Below are 18,762 nucleotides of genomic sequence, written 5' to 3'. Positions count from 1 at the left end.
CAGAATGTTGCTTCTACATTCCATTGGTTAAAGGAAGCCAAAAGGCCAGCCCAGATTCAAGGGAAGAGGAAATAAATTTATCTCCCGGTATAAGGAGCAGTGTGTGTGTATATGAGGAGAAGAGGAACTGATGTGGTCATCTTTGGATATTATCTATCACAGTGGCATACCAAAATTTCCACGCTGCCTTATTAAAGACACTTAAAATTTATAAGGGAATAGATAGTTGTTTACATTACAGTTTCAGTCTTTGTTTTCTGGATTACAAAGAAATTGTTAGGTAGCAATTTTGAAGTGCACTGGAGTATTGGTTTGAGGGTATAGTGAAAATCATTCTAAATTTAAGAGTCAGAAGACCTATGTGTATACCCTGACTACTGCTCAGCAGCGGGGTGACTTGGGCAAACACCTAACCTTTCTGAACCTAAGTTTCCCTGTTCGTAAAACAGGATTAATGGTATTTAACTCACTGAATTTTAGTTAGTGCCAAAAAAGAGACTGAGATCTCCCATGATTCTGAGGAGCAGTCTCCAAGGGAACTGGAACTGAATCCATAGCAACCTTGAGGAACACTCAGCAGCATTTCATAGATCTTCACTCTAGTACCTGCCATTAATTTGAGTTGGCCACCCTCTCCAAGACTACTCCACTGCCCACTTGTGTTTCCTATTATGACCTGCCAATCCTTCCTCTCTATCATCAGTATTTTCTCTTCACCACATAGTTCTTGATTTCTTATCATTTTAGCCTGTCATGAACTCTCATGGCCCCACCTAATGGTCTAGACCAGGGATTGGCAAACTTTGGCCTGTGGGACAAATGTGGGCTGCCACTGTTTTTTGTAAATAAAGCTTTATTGGAACATAGTCATACTCCTCCATTTACTATCGTCTGTGGTCTCTTTTGACTACAATGGCATTAGTTGAGTATTTGCCACAGAAACCATGCGGTCCACAAAACCCATTTGGCTCTTTATAGACAATTTCCTGATCTCTGGTCTAGATTTCCTCATGGCTCCTGTAACCAGGCATTCATTTAACTTCTGTTCTGACTTATTCTTGAAGTATTTCCCAATTCAAATTCTTGGAAAGGAGAGAGCCCAAATCCTCTGAAGTCCTCCTTCCTCAATCTGAAAGGAAATGAAAGAAGATATTTTCATTTCATACCAGGCTACTTCATAGTATGTTGGTGAGCTGTGAAAAGTCTACATGTGGGTGATGTGTTTTCTCCCACTAGCATCCAGTTAGCTGAGCTAATATATGTAAATGAGCTAATATATGTAAATGAGCTAATATATGTAAAATTATGTGTTAATGTATTTGAGCCATATAGTCATAAAGTATCAAAAGTACTTGCCAATTAAAATAAATTTAAAATAGTATACAGTTCTCTGAAAATAAGAATACAAAATATGATGGAACATAAAAATTCAATTCACATGCAATATTATAGCTCTATTGCATATTGTATATATAATATTAATGATGTTATTATAGCTAGACAATTTCTCAGGAGACAAAAAAAGGCTCAATGAGTGATTAACACTGGAGGAGTACTGATTACTCAGATGCGACTAGTCAACAATTCATCCATAATGAGTTATATACTTTCTCAAGGACAAGTTACTGTAAACAGAGTTCTGTAATAACCAACTCTTTTAATAGGCTCTCCTTCCATGCTTTTCCCACTTACACTGTGTCTGCTTTGGTTGCCTACACCGATGGCTCCCTTCTGCACTACAAGGATGGCTCCAGTTCAGATCCTGCCCGGAGGAGGATACCCTGGCAGTTTTGAAACAATCCTCTGATCCTTCCAGCAATGGAAATGGTGTGGTACTCTGACAGCATTTTCAATAAAGAAACTTAAAAAATTTTTTTCCACGAAACAAACAACCATAGAACAGAAACTTTCAGAACAATGCCTACACCATCCAGCCTGGACAAATGGATAACACACAAATCGCTTCCAAAATAACTTTTATTACTATATAAAAACAAGTCAAGAAAAAATAGATGTATCTTTTTTCTACAAAATTATAAAATATTCAGGCTATTTAATATTTTTCCATAAGAAGGCAAATTTAAACATAGTAATCTTTTCCACTTAAAAATGTTCAGGCATCTTCTACAGGATAAAGAATAATAGTTTTCTTTTTTCTATACTTTCCTATGTGCACCTCTAAGACATAGCAGTTAACAGTTTTCTGTCAGAGTTATCACAAGAAGGACATAACAAGATAAAAATTCTATCATATTGCAATAAAATTAGCATAACACTTTACTTCTTTCTCTGAGGTTTTAGATCTGGCGTTGTGGTCAATCGGTATTGCACTGCAATTTTCAACTCAGCGGGGGAAAAGAGCCTAATTAAAAACAAGACATTCTCTTTCTTTTGTCCTTTAGAAAATAGGAACCACTTGTCAGTATCCCTTAAAAAGTGCAATTGCTTCTTTGTCATTTGATTGTAAGGTCTGAGATGCTGTTTCTAACCAGCACAGCTTAAATGAAACCACACAAGGAATGGAAAGGAAAGTATTCTGGAGGGTGAAATCAGTCTGACACAAGAAGCACAGAAAGCTGTATGCATCTGAGAACATTAATTCAAAAAGTATATTCATTTGAGTTTCCCAATAAAACCCACCCAGAGAAAAGGCTTTAGTGTTGATTTAGATGAGTGCTAAAATAAAAGCTTTTTTTTTTTTTTCTTTCTGAAATTAGATTATGGGGTAAGCCAAGCCAGACTATCTCTGCAGATGATATAAGCTATAATTATTTGGGAAGATTTCAATCACTGTTTTGGAAATGATACCTAAGGCTTTCTTCTCCCCTTTTCTTTTTGTGGACTCTTTAATGAGATATTTTGGGGAGAGATGGCTTTAGGTAGGAAATACCAGCTTTTGAAAGATAAAGGTACAATTACCATTAGAATAAAAATCCCATTAAAAGAAGAGTCTCAGAAAGGTTTTCTAGATATATTTTACTATGCATTGTTTTCATAAAGGTTGAGAAAGAAAGAAGTTCTTATAATATCTGTAAGATTGCCCTCGCATTAGCCCATGAGAGAGAAAATAAAGGGCTGAGATGATGTGTGCTCAAAGACTTTGCAATGGAATAGAATATTCTCATGCCAAATCCATAGTCAACTTTTCACCAGTAACCTCTTCCTTGGCCTACATAAAATGGAATAGCAGCTTCGGTCATTGGGACTATCGCCTTCCCCCAAAACACTCCTGGAATTTGGGGCACCTCCTTGTAATGAAACATCCATTTATCGAAAATACGTTTGTGTGTGACAACGCAATTACTCTTCCACGTGACACCAAAATTTGTAGCATGCTCTGTCCATATTGAATTTAACTGTGCTCACAGCGGGCCAGGCATTAGGCTGGGTACTGGGGATACTTAAGACACCATTACCAATTTTGGAAGGAGAATTAAATAAGAAGAAAACAGTGTTTTGGCAAGGGAATCTTGAATGTTTAGGCATGAAGCTTAAGGAACATGATGGAGAGAAGCTCATATTCAGTCTATGGAGGTAACTACCACTTAACTTAAAAGGAACTTTATGAAGCACCAAAAAAGTTAAGTGTGTTTGGTGTAGGGGTGTCTGTGTGGCTCAGTTGGTTAAGTGTCTGACCCTTGATCTCAGCTCAGGTCTTGATCTCAGGGTTGTGAGTTCAAGCCCCACACTGGGCTCCATGAAATGGGCAGGGAGCCTACTTAAAAAAAAAAAAAAAAGTGTATTTGGTATAAACTGTAGGGTTTCCACCCACATCAAAATGCCCCACTTTAAAACTGCAGGGAAACCAAAAATCAATCCCAAAATGAAAAGCATCCTTTCAGCAAAGGCACTACTCTAGGTCTTAATTCAAGTCAGCTAGAGTCAAGACAGAGATCTCCATGCATGAAAGATGTCACCTCTGAGTCTCTCAACTCACTACCAAGAACTCAAAGCTCTAGATATCACCTAAAATTCCACCAATATCAGGAAGGACCTTAGCTCTTGCCACCGGGAAGGGCAGACCACGAGGTGAGTCTCTCCTATCCCCAAACAAAGCTATACAGCAGGTAAGATCTTGAAGAAAAAAACTTGTAATTGATTCATCTTGAAAGTTACATATATTCTTGCCCAAATCTTTCTTTGTCACCAAGACACAATTTTAAGATCAAAGAGGCATTGAGGTAGGCCATGGCTTGTTGGCTGCATCAGGGTGCCATGATCTATTCCCAGGTATGGGTGGGCCTCTTTCCTTGGTTATTTGACGAATCTGCCTTGGACAAGAGAGCCAGAAGTTAAACTTTAACAACTCCACTGCACTCCAGCAGTGTACAAACTAGTATATAATAGAAGATACAGCATAGAGAAGTGGTTAGGGTCATGGACGAAGGAGTCAGATGGCCAAGTGACGAATCTCAGTTCTACCGTTGATGAGCTGTGTGACCTTGGGGCAAGTCACTAGCCATTCTGAGCTTCAGATCTCCCATCTGTAAAATGGAGAGAATAATAGTGCCTACCGAGAAAAGTTTAAGGATTGAACAAGTCAATATTTATAAAGTGCTTAGAATAGTGTCTGGCAGGTAGTATGTGCCACGTAAGTACTTTCTAAAATGAAAAAGGAAAGTCGGGAAAAAATGCTCTTTGAGGTTTGTAGAGCAGTTTATGCTACGTAAGCTTTCAGGCATATTCCATTCTAATTTGGTTTGGAATCTGGGGTTATAAAATATGCCAAACCCCAGGGAGAGCTTTGGGATGAAGTGGAATTTTAGAAAAACTTCTAGGTCTGACAAGAGAAGATCTCTTTAGCTACATTTGGTTCAGTCATTGCCTCAAAATGCTCTAATATAACTCTGGTCTCTAGGGCCAATCTGAGCTCAAACTAGTTGGGGAGAGAGCGCTGAGAAAAGGGAACCAGTTAGTTTCCTAAATTTTTTTCTGTACTCTGCTCACATTATCTGTGCAGCATAAACCCTGCCCCAGATCGAATTCTAAAGTGTTAGAACTGGACTCCCAGAATTAACAGGAAATGACAAGAGGCCAGAGATGCCACCAGCTGATGAAATTTACCAACCGAGGGACACATTTTTATTTTTTGTTTGTTTGTTTGTTTGTTTTTGAGAGACACATTTTGATCGACTGTTTTATGGAAGGCACTGTGCTAAATGTTTTGGTCCTCAACAAGAAAGAGGTAACATAACCACAATTTATATCTGCTATTATTTACACGATCATCTCCTTTCCAATTCAGGTAAGTTCATAGGCCTCAATCAATACAAACTCTTCCAAGGAATCCTACTTTATGATTAAAATAAATATTGACTCTGTGGCCCAATCACCTTGGGGCTAGAGAGAAGAAGCGATAAACTGTAGAGCTAGTTTGTAAAAGTGAAGTGATATGGCCACATCTCTACAACCCTTTACATGGTGGATCTCTGACCAGCCTCGTCAACGATGAAGTTTCTTTTCCTTGCTGCCGCTTCATTGTTTAATTCTGAATCTGATTTGTCCACGTTGCTGAAGTTTATTGCTGAGCCTTCCACTCCCTCTTGAGCACCTCCATTTGGCTGAAGAAAGATCGAATTTGGTTCCTTAGGACGCTGCCATTGTGGTCTGGTGACTATCCAAAAAATGAGGGCCCCAAATACCACAATCAGAAGGCCCAGGGTATTTGTGAAAATACCTTCTGGTGGAGATGTACTGTACCCAGAACTATTCCTACAAGAAAGAGAGAGTATGTCCAATTACAAATAGGGTGACGCAGCAGCGTGTCAAACAGTCTTGAATTTAAAAAAATACCCACTGGTAGAGCTTCTATGTAAATTCCCTTAAAGTTTGATATTAAAGAGAAATTTAAGTTATGCTAAAATAACTCAATGAAATAGTATGACGTTAAAAATTATAAGTATGAAAATAATGTAGCACCTGGAACACCAAGCACTTAAAAACCGAAAAACGGACGATACAAAATGTATATACACTATAATTACAATTAATATAAAGATATGCACATCAAAAAGATTAAGAGGGCATGTGTAACCTCAATAGTTGTGAGAGTGGTACAGTTTTTTGAACTTTTTGGTCCTTCTTCCAAGCATTATTAATGCTATACTACATGTATAATACATTTGTTAAAAATAAATTTTTAAATTGTCTATTTTTTTTTTTTTAATTTTTTTTTTCAACGTTTATTTATTTTTGGGACAGAGAGAGACAGAGCATGAACGGCGGAGGGGCAGAGAGAGAGGGAGACACAGAATCGGAAATAGGCTCCAGGCTCTGAGCCATCAGCCCAGAGCCCGACGCGGGGCTCGAACTCCCGGACCGCGAGATCGTGACCTGGCTGAAGTCGGACGCTTAACCGACTGCGCCACCCAGGCGCCCCTAAATTGTCTATTTTTAATATTAAAAATTTTGTTACATTTTCCCCCAATGGGTAAGTATTTAACATTTTATAGCTTAAATATTACAATTAGGAAAACTATATAACTTACAGGGCAAAGAACAATTTCTCAGTCACTCCCATAAGTACCGTTGCGATCACTGTTCCAAAGATGAGCAGTCCGGAGTAAACATGTATGGGCATGACAAGTGCTCGGAGAGAAAGTGGAGCCCAAGGAAGCAGAAAGATGGAAACACCTAGGAGAAGCTAAACATCAACAAGTACAAAGGTTATCATTTAATTTTAAGAGTTAACCAATTTTAAAAGTATTATTATAAAAGCAATTGTACTCAAAATGAGAAAACCTTCATACAGAACCAAGGGCATAAGATGAAAATTTCCCCCACTCCAGTTCCACTACTCAAAGGCAACACCTATTATCACTTTCTCAAGTATCCTTCCAGAAAATTTCTATGCCTATGCAAGCATGTGTGTGTGTGTGTGTGTGTGTGTGTGTGTGGAGAGAGAGAAAGAGAATTTTTAAAGTATAAATGGTATCTTACTATACGTATTTGTTCTGCATCTGCATATTGCTTTTTTTCCCTTAATAATATATCTTGGAGATGGGGCGCTTGGGTGGCTCAGTCGGTTAAGCGTCCGACTTCAGCTCAGGTCATGATCTCACAGTTTGTGAGTTCAAGCCCCGCGTCGGGCTCTGTGCTGACAGCTCAGAGCCTGGAGCCTGCTTCGATTCTGTGTCTCCCTATCTCTCTCTCTCTGCCCCTCCCCTGCACATGTTCTGTCTCAAAAATAAATAAACATTTAAAAAATTTTAATAATATATCTTGGAGATCTTTTCGTATCAACATACATGCATCTGGTTTATTCTTTTTAATGGCTAATGTTCTATTTTAAGGATGTAACATAATTTACTCAGTTTTCTACCTATGGATGTTCCTGTTTCTAGTTTTTTTCGATCATTAACAAAGCTTCAGTGAACTTCTTGTTTGTTTTTATCTATTTCCTTAAGGTTGCCAAGTAGAAAAGGAAATAAAAGATTTTCAAGTCCCTAAAACCATATATGATAGGACACATTTAGACAGTTCAATCAAAAACATTGTGTGTTAGGGTGCCTGGGTGGCTCAGTTGGTAAAGCATCTGACTTTGGCCAGGTCACTATCTTGTGGTTCGTGAGTTTGAGCCCCACATAGGGCTCTGCGCTGACAGTGACTCTAGTCTTATATGTACAAGATTCTAGATAAACCTGAATCCAGTTACCTAAAGCCTACACAAAAGTGAGCACTGAGGGGCACCTGGGTGGCTCAGTCAGTTAAGTGTCCAACTCTTGATTTCAGCTCAGGTCATGATCTCATGGTTCATGAGTTCGAGCTCCACGTCGGGCTCTGTACTGACAGCATGGAGCCTGCTTGGGATTCTCTCTCCCTCTCTCTCTGCTCCTGTCCTGCTCTCTCTCTCCCTCTCAAAATAAATAAATAAACTTAAAAAAAAATTACATGTTAAGAAGTTTACAATTTTGCTTTATGAGGAAAAACAGAGAGGTTATTGCCGTTTCCTTGATAATTAAATCCCTAGTGGGATGCTTCTCTGCAGAGGATAGAAAGATTCCTAAGTAATTGAAGTCTAGTGACACTTTCCATTTGTTTTGTGGCCCCACACCTCCTACCCCTTACCTATTCTCTTCTCCTCAAGAGAATAAAGATTTCTTAGTGACTGCTGAGCTACTGAATTTAAAGGGCATTTTTTTCAGGTACTACTTTGGATCTATCCTCCCCGTCCTGCCCCCCCTCCCCCAACAAAACAACGATGAGAAGAAGGGAGAATAGGGAGAAACACAACATCACTGTTCATCTTTCCTGAATGGGATCAAAGGACTAATGGGGGACACCAGAAGATTGAAGGCAGAATGGGTCTGAGACCCTAAAATATATTTAGAATCAGTTTCTGGGAAATGGTAATGAATGGAAGTTGATTTAAAAAAAAATGCATTCAATAGGCTAGTTTGCATATTTTATTGTCCACCTAATGCCACAAATGCCTGGATGTATGAGAAATGGTTCAGAGGGTCCCCTTTGGTGGTTGAGAATGTTGCTAATTCTCCTTCAGTGAAGTTTAGTGATTCTATTAGTATCAAAGGGCAAGCATCCCAATGTACAGATTGTGATTTCTATATGGAAACAGGGCTCAGGTAAATGGCCACCAAGGATTTAGCACATATATACCTCTATGTACTCATACCACATCTTTTCTCTGACTTGTCCATAGAAATATGCATTTCCCATATTTCTGCTCTCTTGACTTCATTCCTGATACTCTGTTTTCTCTCATTTCTTTCAGGATTTATCATGTGTGCCTCTTGTAATCCTGTAGGGCTCAATGAACTAAGTAGTTGGGGTGCCAGAAATTTGCTTAGAGGACCCCAGGCAATTGAACTTCCCTTAAATGTTCATAGGCACAATTAAAGCCCAAAGGAAGTAAGCCAAAGTGTAATGATACCTCTAGATTATGGCATTATCAATGATTTTTGTTTTTTTCTTTCATTTTTCTATATTTTATAAATGTTAAAATTAATGTATATTACTTTTATAACTGGAAATAAACAATAAAAGTTTACTTTTACAGTTCCTGTGTTAAGTATCTGGGCTTTCTCAGTTAATTATTAATTATTATTATTTGCTCACTAACAAATGTATTTTACTATGCCAGTCTTATCTCCTTTTATGAAACAAGAGTTTTTAAAAAAAGATATGTGTGAACTTATATGTGTGAACTTCGAGACCCAACAAAAGCTTTTATTTGCAAACCATTAATGAAACCAGGAAATATCTGCCTATCTAGCTTTTGTATTAGGTATGATTTCCTTTTTCTTTTTTTAACTATAGAGGTGGATTTAATGAGCAATCAAGTGATTTACAGATTAATATATGGAAATCCTCTTCATTTTCCTGCTATTTCCTATACTCAATTATTCTTTCATTTAAAGTACATATTGCTGGGCCCCATCCCTTGAATTTCTGATTCAGTAGGTCTGGAATAGAACCTAAGAATCCGTATTTCTGATTTCCCTGGTGATGCTAATGATGCTGTTCTAGAGGCCACACTTTGAGAAGCTCTGTTATTAGGTCATTTCCAAGTTGCATTCTTCAAGTGTAAAAGCATGTTTCTTCCAGGGATTAAAACATCTAATCAGCACCAACTAGAATATGTCCACAGTTTTTTATAGAGAGAGAGGACACACATGAACACTAAATTCCTCTGTCAATATTCTACATCTCCTTGCTGCACTGTCTTGCATCAAATCTACCTGGCAACATTCCAACACTGGCTCAGCCATCTTCAGGACTACCTCTGGTCTCTAGGTACTACTAGAGTTAAGTCACACAGCCAAGGAGACCAGCGGCACTATAAATTCATGGTTATGATGCTCACAGTTATGAGCACTTCAACACTGCTCAACAATCCTTCTACTATTGTCTGATTTATCAACTGGTCCTCCATGTTCTCTCTTCCTCAAACTAGTGGCTGTCCTGTGTGCCTCCTCACTATTAGCAGATGATTTTAGTACCATCTCATGGGAAAAACAGAGCTTCACTTTTCTGCTGCTGAACTTCAAACCAAAAAAGCCAGGCCAACAATTCCTTCCTTTCTTCAATTACAATAGAGTTGGTGTTCGAGCTCCCAGCTGTGCTCTGCAACCTGCTTCCTGAAGGCATAGCTATAGATTCACTCCACTATTCACAACCTCTCCTTCTCTACTGGTGCCATCCTGGGAGCATTTTAACATGCCCAAGCTTCTCACAATGAAAAGAAGCAAAGAAACAAAAAACCCTCAACTAAACACCCGCCTTGACTCCTATCCCTGTCCAGTTACCACCCTCTCCTTCCCTTACCCAAACCTCTTGACTGAACTATTTTCTTACCTTCCACTCCTTCCTCAATCCACTGGAATCTGGATTCTCCCCTTTAAGAAAACGGCTCTCTGGTGTCATCAGTAACTTCCAGGTCACTAAATCCAAAGGACGGTTTTCAGACCATATTCTCCTCGCTTCTTGTAGCATCTGACATGCCTCAAACCCTCTCTTCCTCCTCTAATGTTCCCTTTCTCATCCCCCCACTTGCTCATGCTTGCAAGCGACTCTCATCCCTTTACGGTTAACCTTCCAAATCTCATTAATTCCACTTTTGAAATATCTTTAGAAACCATCCATTTTGCTCACTGCTACTGCTACACCTCCAGGCCAGCATCATTTCTCATCTGAACCTCTGTAAACACCTTGCAGCTAGTCTATCTATATTTACTTCTGCCCAACCTCCAATTCATCTTCCATACTCCACTCCAGGATGCCTGACCTCCTTCTTGCTTCTGAAACAAAGAAAACTGCACCCACCTACTCTTCTATTCACCTAGAATACTCTCTCCCCTTTCACCACCAACCTCATGAGTTCAGGTTTTGGTCTGACTTCCTTTACCCCCCATACCATATGAGAGCTCTCCCAGAATGCTCCATACCCACCTTGTCTACCAAATACTCAAAGACCTGTCTTGTAAACTACATGAGGGCAGAGAGCATGTCTCTTTGGACCCATGCTTTTCTTATGGAACAATGCATCCCCCACAGCCTGGCGAGGAATCTCATACACAATGGGCATTTGGCTCTGTTGAATAAATGGATGGATTAATGAACAAAATTTCATTGACATAAAATGTATGCTCTCAACCATAAAGGTGCCTACGATCTAGAAGAGAAATAAAAAATTCCATCTACAGGTCATAAAGGAGCCTTCCATAAGACTTATACAATGGCTGACTTGTGTAATTCTAGTACACTAAGCCCTAGGCTGAGCATTTCCATGCATTATTTGGCTTTGAGCATGATGTTGTGAAGGATGTATCAAAAGCCTTAATTTACGGGTGAGCAAACTAAGTTCAGAAAAGTTCAATAATTCATCTTAAGGTCACAAGCTACAAATGGATGAACCTGATTCAAACTGAGGTCTCCCTGATTGCATGTCCTGTGTTCTTTTTTTTTTTTTTTTCAACGTTTATTTATTTTTGGGACAGAGAGAGACAGAGCATGAACAGGGGAGGGGCAGAGAGAGAGGGAGACACAGAATCGGAAACAGGCTCCGAGCCGTCAGCCCAGAGCCTGACGCGGGGCTCGAACTCACAGACCGCGAGATGGTGACCTGGCTGAAGTCGGACGCTTAACCGACTGCACCACCCAGGCGCCCCTACATGTCCTGTGTTCTTAAACACTACTTGCTCTCTGGATCTGAGCAAGAAGGTAGCCAGGGATCAGATTTCCTCCTGCTAAACAAAAGTCACGAAGCTGTGAAATGACCTTTCTGAGAAGCCTAGTTAGTTAGCACACAAGTAAAACAACGAAAGGTAAGAATTCGAATATTTCAGAGAGCAAAAGAGAATCTTGAGACAATTTAAAATGTTTTTAATTCACCTAAGTTTAATATTAGAAAAATCTACTGATGTAACTGACTACATTAACAGATTACAGAAGAAAAGCTTTTCTCCTAGGTTAATTGATCTCAAACCACATGCTTTTGAACCACCTGGAAGGCCTGTGAGCACATATTTCTGGGCCCCTCACCCAGAGTTTCTGATCCAACAGTTCCAAGGCAGAACCTAAGAATATAGTTTGTTTGGCCCTCAGGGGAGGGAAAGATTTCCAAACAAGTTTCCAAAACGAAATAAAAAATAATAGCCTTAAAGGGAAAGAGGATTAATTTCATTAAAATGAAGAATTTCTGTTTATCAACAAATACTAACAAAAGAGAAAATTTAAGCTTCAAACTGGAAGATATAAGCAATACATATAAATGAAAAGGAATCTGACACAGAACTCCTACAAATCTTCAAGGAAAAGAAAAAAAGAACGCTCATTTTTCAAGTGGACAAAAGATATTTCTGTTTCTTAGAAAGGAAACATGAGTGATCAGTGAAATAAACATTAAAACCACAAGAAGACATCATTTTATACCCACTAGTTTGGCAATAATTAAAAGTTTGAAGACGATGCATGTTGGCAAGGATGTGCCTTATGGGTACTCTTATACGCTGCTGGCAGGAACACACTGGGATCAACCAATTTGGAAAACAGTTTGGCATTTCTTTTTTCGTCTGAGTATAATTCCACTCCTAAGTATACGCCCAGAGTAATCTTTGCATATGAGGGCCAGGAGATATGTATATGAATGTTCAATATAGTATTGCTTATAGCAGAAAACTAAAAATAGCCCAAATGTCTAATAGCAAGAGATTGGATAAGTAAATTCATGGTATATTTAAACAATGGAATACAAAAGTAAAAATGAATAAACTATAGCTAAGGAATCAAGATAGTTGAATCAGTAGAATGAAAAAAAGTTGCAATAGAATACTTATGACACTGTGTTTTTCAAAATTTATTAAGAAAGCAAAACTAAACAACATATTGTTTGGGGATCCACAGTATGTAGAAAAATTGTAAAGAAAAACAAGGAATGACAGAAAAACTTCCAGAGAATGGTTACCATTAGAAGTTGGAGTAGTTAGACAGATATGGGATTGAAGTAGAAGTGGGTGGGGGTTCTATGTTTTCTAAATTAGGTTGGATAGTGGAATCCTAAGAGTTAATTTTATCATGATTCATTACTTCTAAATACATACAATATTGAGAACCCCAAAGAGCTTTTATTTATATTATACATCTATTGATATTTACCATATTAGAAATTAAAGCTGAAACTTCTAAAAATGTTTATTCATTTAACAATGATAATAAATTCACTACATATTTACATAAATAACATGTCTTAGGAAAAATAACTATATTATGTGAAACAAAAAACATGCCAAGTGGCATGTTTTACATATTTGCAAATCACTTTAAGTTCTGATTCAGTAGTAGATAATTGGATTCCTCTATTTGTCTCCACATTCAGGCTTATGTGATACCCTATATAATGTAGTCTCTGGAAAAGGCCATGTAACACTTTTGAGAAACTGACACAAAGATAAATACCATCTTAGTATTATGAAAAGAGCTTTGAACAGAAAGAACCACCTGCAAATCTTGGTTACCACTCCCCACTCCCCGCTGCAGAGTTCTCTGGACTAGATTTTGAGAACTACTCTAAGAGGATGCCTCGGAAGCAGAGAGAAGGAATACCTCAGAGAGATGAAATGAAAGAATAAGAAAATATGTGTCAGCAAAATTTGGTGGAAGAATGTCACAAAGAAATTTCAGCTTAATTTCCTCTTCAAAAGAGTAAATAAAGGATCTCTGCTTTGCAGGGGAATCATTGCTGTGATTCTGTTTTCAGGGCTGGGGTTTGGGGGTGGGGAGGGGTGGGAGGGGAGTAGGTGATCCGGGTCGGTCCAACCCCCTGTAAAAGTGCCTCTTCAAGAGAACACCTAACACACAAGTGGATCCAAACACATTTTTACTGAGTTTAATCTGTGGACTCAGGAAAGGTGGGCTCTCTACTTTTAGGGGTAGGCTCAAGGTTCTCAGCAATCCTGTCCTGACAACAGACTGAGGGAAGCAGAAGTCAGACATACAGAGAAAACAGCCCAGTGAAGAGCACACTTCGAGCCCCAGATAGTTTGTTATTTTTTTTAAATGCCCCAGAGGCTAGATTTCACAAGCAGAAAAGAATTCTACACTTGAAATGCTTTGCAACCCATAGGTAAACATGAGGAAGAAAGAAGACCTTTCAGCCTTTTTTGGTTGTATTCTTTGTTGCTTACCTCCGTCCTTCCCTCCTTACTCTATTTACTGAACGCACCCGGACACTAGCTTCCCTTGCCAGGTAAATCCTGACTTTAAACAAAGGAGCTAAGCCAAACCCCAACAGTGCTAAGGTAAGAAGATATGAACCTGACATTCTCTCCCACGCTCTTCACACTCTGGTAGGACTGCTTCTTGAATTGTTCTTTGAAGGGGAGGGGAGCACAAACTGACTTCACAAACTCGGGTGAATGGTCTGCACGCGGTTAAACTTGGAGACTGAAGTGCAGGCAGTCGTGACCGCATAAGCCAGCAGCAAGCCAGCGCCTGCACCCGCTCCAGGAAAGTGGAAACTTCCTGTTCTCCAACCACAAGCGGCAGCTCCAAGGATCTAGAATTCGTCTTGATTCAGGAAGAGAAACTGCTTCCCCTTTTTACTTTAAAATTTTTTTAATTTATTTTATTTTACGTTAGAGAGAGAGCACGAGCGTGAGAGAGGGGCAGAGGGAGAGAGACAATCTTAAGCAGGCTCCGGGCTCTGCTCGGAGCCTGACTCAGGGCTCGATCCCACAACCTTTGGGATCATGACCTGAGCTGAAAGGAAGAGTCGCTAGACTGAGCCACCCGGGCACCCCTCCCTTTTTTAACTTAAGAAATCTGACAGAAGTATGTCTCTGTCAAAGCATATTTTTGTGGCTCATGAATTTTTGCAACTAAGAATACGGAGGCAGGAATCTCTGTAAATCATAATAAGTAGGGAGCTTAGCTCCTACCAAAAGCCTAGAATTCATTTCTTTCCACTGGGAAAGGAAATGTGCTTTCACTTAATTTCTCCCTGAGCACATCTGGGTGATCTGTTCTGTCACTTGTATGGAGAAGAAATGCAAGTAACTTGAAAATAGCTTTTATGCAGCAAAGGAATAAAGTTGGAAGGTCGTCAACCTTTCCTGATAAGAAACTGTTCACCTGGTTCCTGAACAACCACAGGCACCAAGCACAACGTGAGTATTCACAATCTGTGGTGAGGGGACACCTGTCTGCTTGTTTGGTTTTAAAAATTATGTATATATGCTTTGTATATAACATACGATTTACTTGTATTTGAAACAAAAGAGCCACAGGTTCAAGCAAGTGAAACAAGACACATTTAAAAATTTAATAAGCCCCCAAACCAATCCCACCCACTCCCACAATGTGGCAGTGGGTTGGTGTATTCTCCCATACCTTTCTTTACACATAAACACATACATGCTTTTTTTCTCTTTCCTTTTTTATTTTAAATGACGTTTTACTAAACATATTACTTATTCTCCAGTATTTTTTATACTGAAGAATATATCATGATTTCACTCTTGGTCAGTAGACAGGGCTACATTCCTTGTAATGGCTGTATGATATCCACCATGGATTTACCAAAAATTATTTAACCATTCCCTATTGATGGATATTTAGTGGCTTCTGGTTTCCTGCTTGCATAAACAATGTTGCGCTAAAAACCCTTTTTAGGGGCACCTGGCTGGCTCAGTTGGTTGGACATCCAAATTCAGCTCAGGTCATGATCTCATAGTTCCAGCCCCGCGTCGGGCTCTGTGCTGACAGCTCAGAGCTCGGAGCCTGCTTTGAAGTCTGTGTCTCCCTCTCTCTCTGCCCGTCCCCTGCTCATGCTCTCTCCCTCTCTCTCTCACTCCCTTTCTCTCTCAAAAATAAATATTTAAAAAAAAATCCTTTTTAGAGTTCCTTACGTTACAGTATTTTATTTCCACTCTCTCCAAGTGTGGGATTGCTAGGTTAAAGGGTAAGCATATATATATTTTTTAATTTAGTAGATATTAACACACTACTTCCCTAAAATTTGGTGACAACGCATTTTCCTGTCACTAGTGGAAAAGCAAAAGTGGAGAGCACCTTTGACCACTCACGCCCTTGGCAGCAAGGAACATCACCACTGTTTTCCTGTTAGTCTTGTGGGAGAAAATGACATTTTATTGTTGTTTTATTTTCTATTTCCCTAGCTTCTTAGTGAGGTTGGACATTTTATATGTTGATTGGTGATTTAAGTTTTTCTTCTGTGACCTGCCTGTTCAAATCTTCTGTTTATTTTTCTGTGAGGTTGCCTTTTCGTCATTAATTTTTAGGAGTTTTTTTATATTACATATTAAACACATTAAGCCTTAATATATGACGTGACTATCCCCATATCCCTTTGTGCAGTTTCTGTTGACTTTGGTATGTTTTGCCCCACATAATTTTTTATTAAAATTTTTTTTCTTTTTTTAATGCTTACTTATTTATTTTGAGAGAGAGAGAGAGGATGAGCAGGGGAGGGGCAGAGACAGAGGGAGAGAGAGAATCCCAAGCAGGCTCCGTGCTGTCAGCACAGAGCCAGATGTGGGGCTCGATGTCACAAACAGTGAGATCATTACCTGAGCCGAAATCAAGAGTTGGACACTTAACTAACTGAGCCACCCAGGTGCCCCCCTCCATATACTTTAAAAAATTTTTTATACAATCAAATATGTCTTCTTTTTCCTTTATGACTTCTGGATTTCTTGTCAACCTGTGGACTCCCCAACTTCAGATTATATAGATTATTTGCTTCTTAATTTTCTTTTTCTCTTCTCATTGGGTTTTTAGGAATCTTTTTTCCTTTGTGTTATATACAGAGTCCTTTCGCTTGTTTGTTTGGTCTCTTCCAAATGGATAACAAATTATGATGGTAACATTTATTAAATAAGCATTCTTTCTCCACTAAATTGAAATACCAAAGTGCCAAAGAAAAAAATTCGTGTACTACTTTTAAATGTTTATTTATTTTTGAGGCGGGGAGGGGCAGAGAAAGAGGGAGACGTAGAATCCAAAGCAGGCTCCAGGCTCCGAGCTGTCAGCACAGAGCCTGATGTGGGGCTCGAACCCACAAACTGTCGGATCATGACCTGAGCCGAAGTTGGATGCTTAACTGACTGAGCCACCCAGGTGCCCCTGCATGGCTATCTTAGATCCAGGCACCTTCCCAAATACTCATTACTCTAACCATCTCTGGGTTACTAGACATACATTCTATGTATTTGTTTTTGCAAACTGAAAAAAAGTCACAAATTCTCTATTACTTATACAGATTTTTTCATTATCTTGTAGCTAAAACCTCTAAAATAAATTTGAATGACAAAGGTAGCAAGCACCAATGTCTTATTAATATAATGGAAATGTCTTCAATATTTCACACTGTAAGCTGGTGTTTGCTGTTGGATGTTAGTAAAGGTGTTTATCATCAGGGCCGCCATCTTAGATGTCAAGATGTAGTACACAGTGGCTCCACATGTAAGAGGAGTTTGTTTTCTCCCAGTGTGCTAGAAAAGTTTAAAGTATCCGTTCCTAGAAAGTCAAAGATACAAAACAGTCTGGACCAGTGCCTTTTTTAGAGACAGATTTCAAAAGATCTTACCAATTTCATCTAATATTTTATTGTCCTGTTTAGTTTTTTTTTTTTTTATGTTTATTTATTTTTGAGAGAGGGACAGAGACAGAGTGTGAGCGGGAAAGGGGCAGAGAGATAGAGGGAGACACAGAATCTGAAGCGGGCTCCAGGCTCTGAGCTTTCAGCAACAGAGCCCAACGTGGGACTCGAAACCGGAACCTGAGATCATGACCTGAGCCTAAGTCGAGCGCTTAACCGATTGAGCCACCCAGGTGCCCCAATCCTGTTTAGGTTTTCTAATTCCTCTTGGATCAAATCTGGTAGTCTATATTTGGCAAGAAAAGAATCCTTATTTCTTAAAGATTTTTAAGTATATTATGATATATTAAAATTTAACAATCTGTCCTAATTTTAAAATAATATCTGTATCTATGATTAATTTTTTTCTTATTCTGAAGGTTGTGTATTTTGTTTTTTCTCAGATTGGCAATGGTTTGTCTCTTTTATTTTATTTTTTTTTAAAGAACCAGCTTTTCATTTCATTTATAATTTCTTCTATTTTTTATTCATTTCAGTTTCTTCTCCTATATTCACAGAAAAGTGAAGTTCACATTGATATCCCAATTAGATAGCTGGCTATGTACTATCCTAAGGAAGGGAAGTGAATTGCCGTAGTTCACAAAGATTTTTCAACAAAATGGTTACCACCAAAAAGATTTTAAAAATTCACCTTTTACTTTAGTGTCCTAGAATAGCCAAATCCTTATCACACTCCATTAACTTTTGTTCATATAGACTGCTCTCAAATGTATGTGTTTTTAATAAGTGAAGAAAAGACAGGGGAAAACTAAACTAATCACTGAGCCTTCAAAATCTAACAAAGAAGTAAAATTCAAGTCTTCACTCATAAAGTTAGGAAATAGAAATGACAGGAGCACCGGGGTGGCTCAGTCAGTTAAGCACCCGACTCTTGATTTTGGTTCAGGTCATGAGTCCGGCATCAGGTTCTGTGCTGACAATGTGGAGCCTGCTTGAGATTCTCTCTCTCCACTTCTCTCTCTACCCCCTCTCCCTCTCTCTCTTTCACTCTCATAAATAAATAAATAAATAAATAAATAAATAAATAAATAAATAAACTTAAAAAAAAAAAAAAGGAGGGGCGCCTGGGTGGCTCAGTTGGTTAAGCGCCCAACTTTTGCTCAGGTCATGATCTCACAGTTTGTGAG

General features: G+C 38.8%; 1 protein-coding gene across 1 annotated transcript in view; it reads right to left on the bottom strand.

Moving 5' to 3' along the window:
* Positions 1 to 5,079: 5,079 nt before the first annotated feature.
* LOC115520464 (cytochrome b reductase 1) overlaps positions 5,080 to 18,762 on the bottom strand; it is a 31,437-nt gene continuing 17,754 nt past the window's right edge. Inside the window, exons 3-4 of the mRNA XM_030324827.2 lie at positions 6,489 to 6,643; positions 5,080 to 5,712 (exon numbers count right to left, since the gene is read on the bottom strand). Coding sequence (XP_030180687.1) covers positions 5,415 to 5,712; positions 6,489 to 6,643 — 453 coding nt within the window. The 3' untranslated portion in view covers positions 5,080 to 5,414. The remainder of the gene's footprint in view (positions 5,713 to 6,488; positions 6,644 to 18,762) is intronic.

Source organism: Lynx canadensis, chromosome C1, assembly GCF_007474595.2.
Source record: "Lynx canadensis isolate LIC74 chromosome C1, mLynCan4.pri.v2, whole genome shotgun sequence".
Classification (NCBI taxonomy): Eukaryota; Metazoa; Chordata; class Mammalia; order Carnivora; family Felidae; genus Lynx; species Lynx canadensis.
Note: the sequence above shows the minus strand (reverse complement) of the source record. Positions and strands in the feature narration are given on the sequence as shown.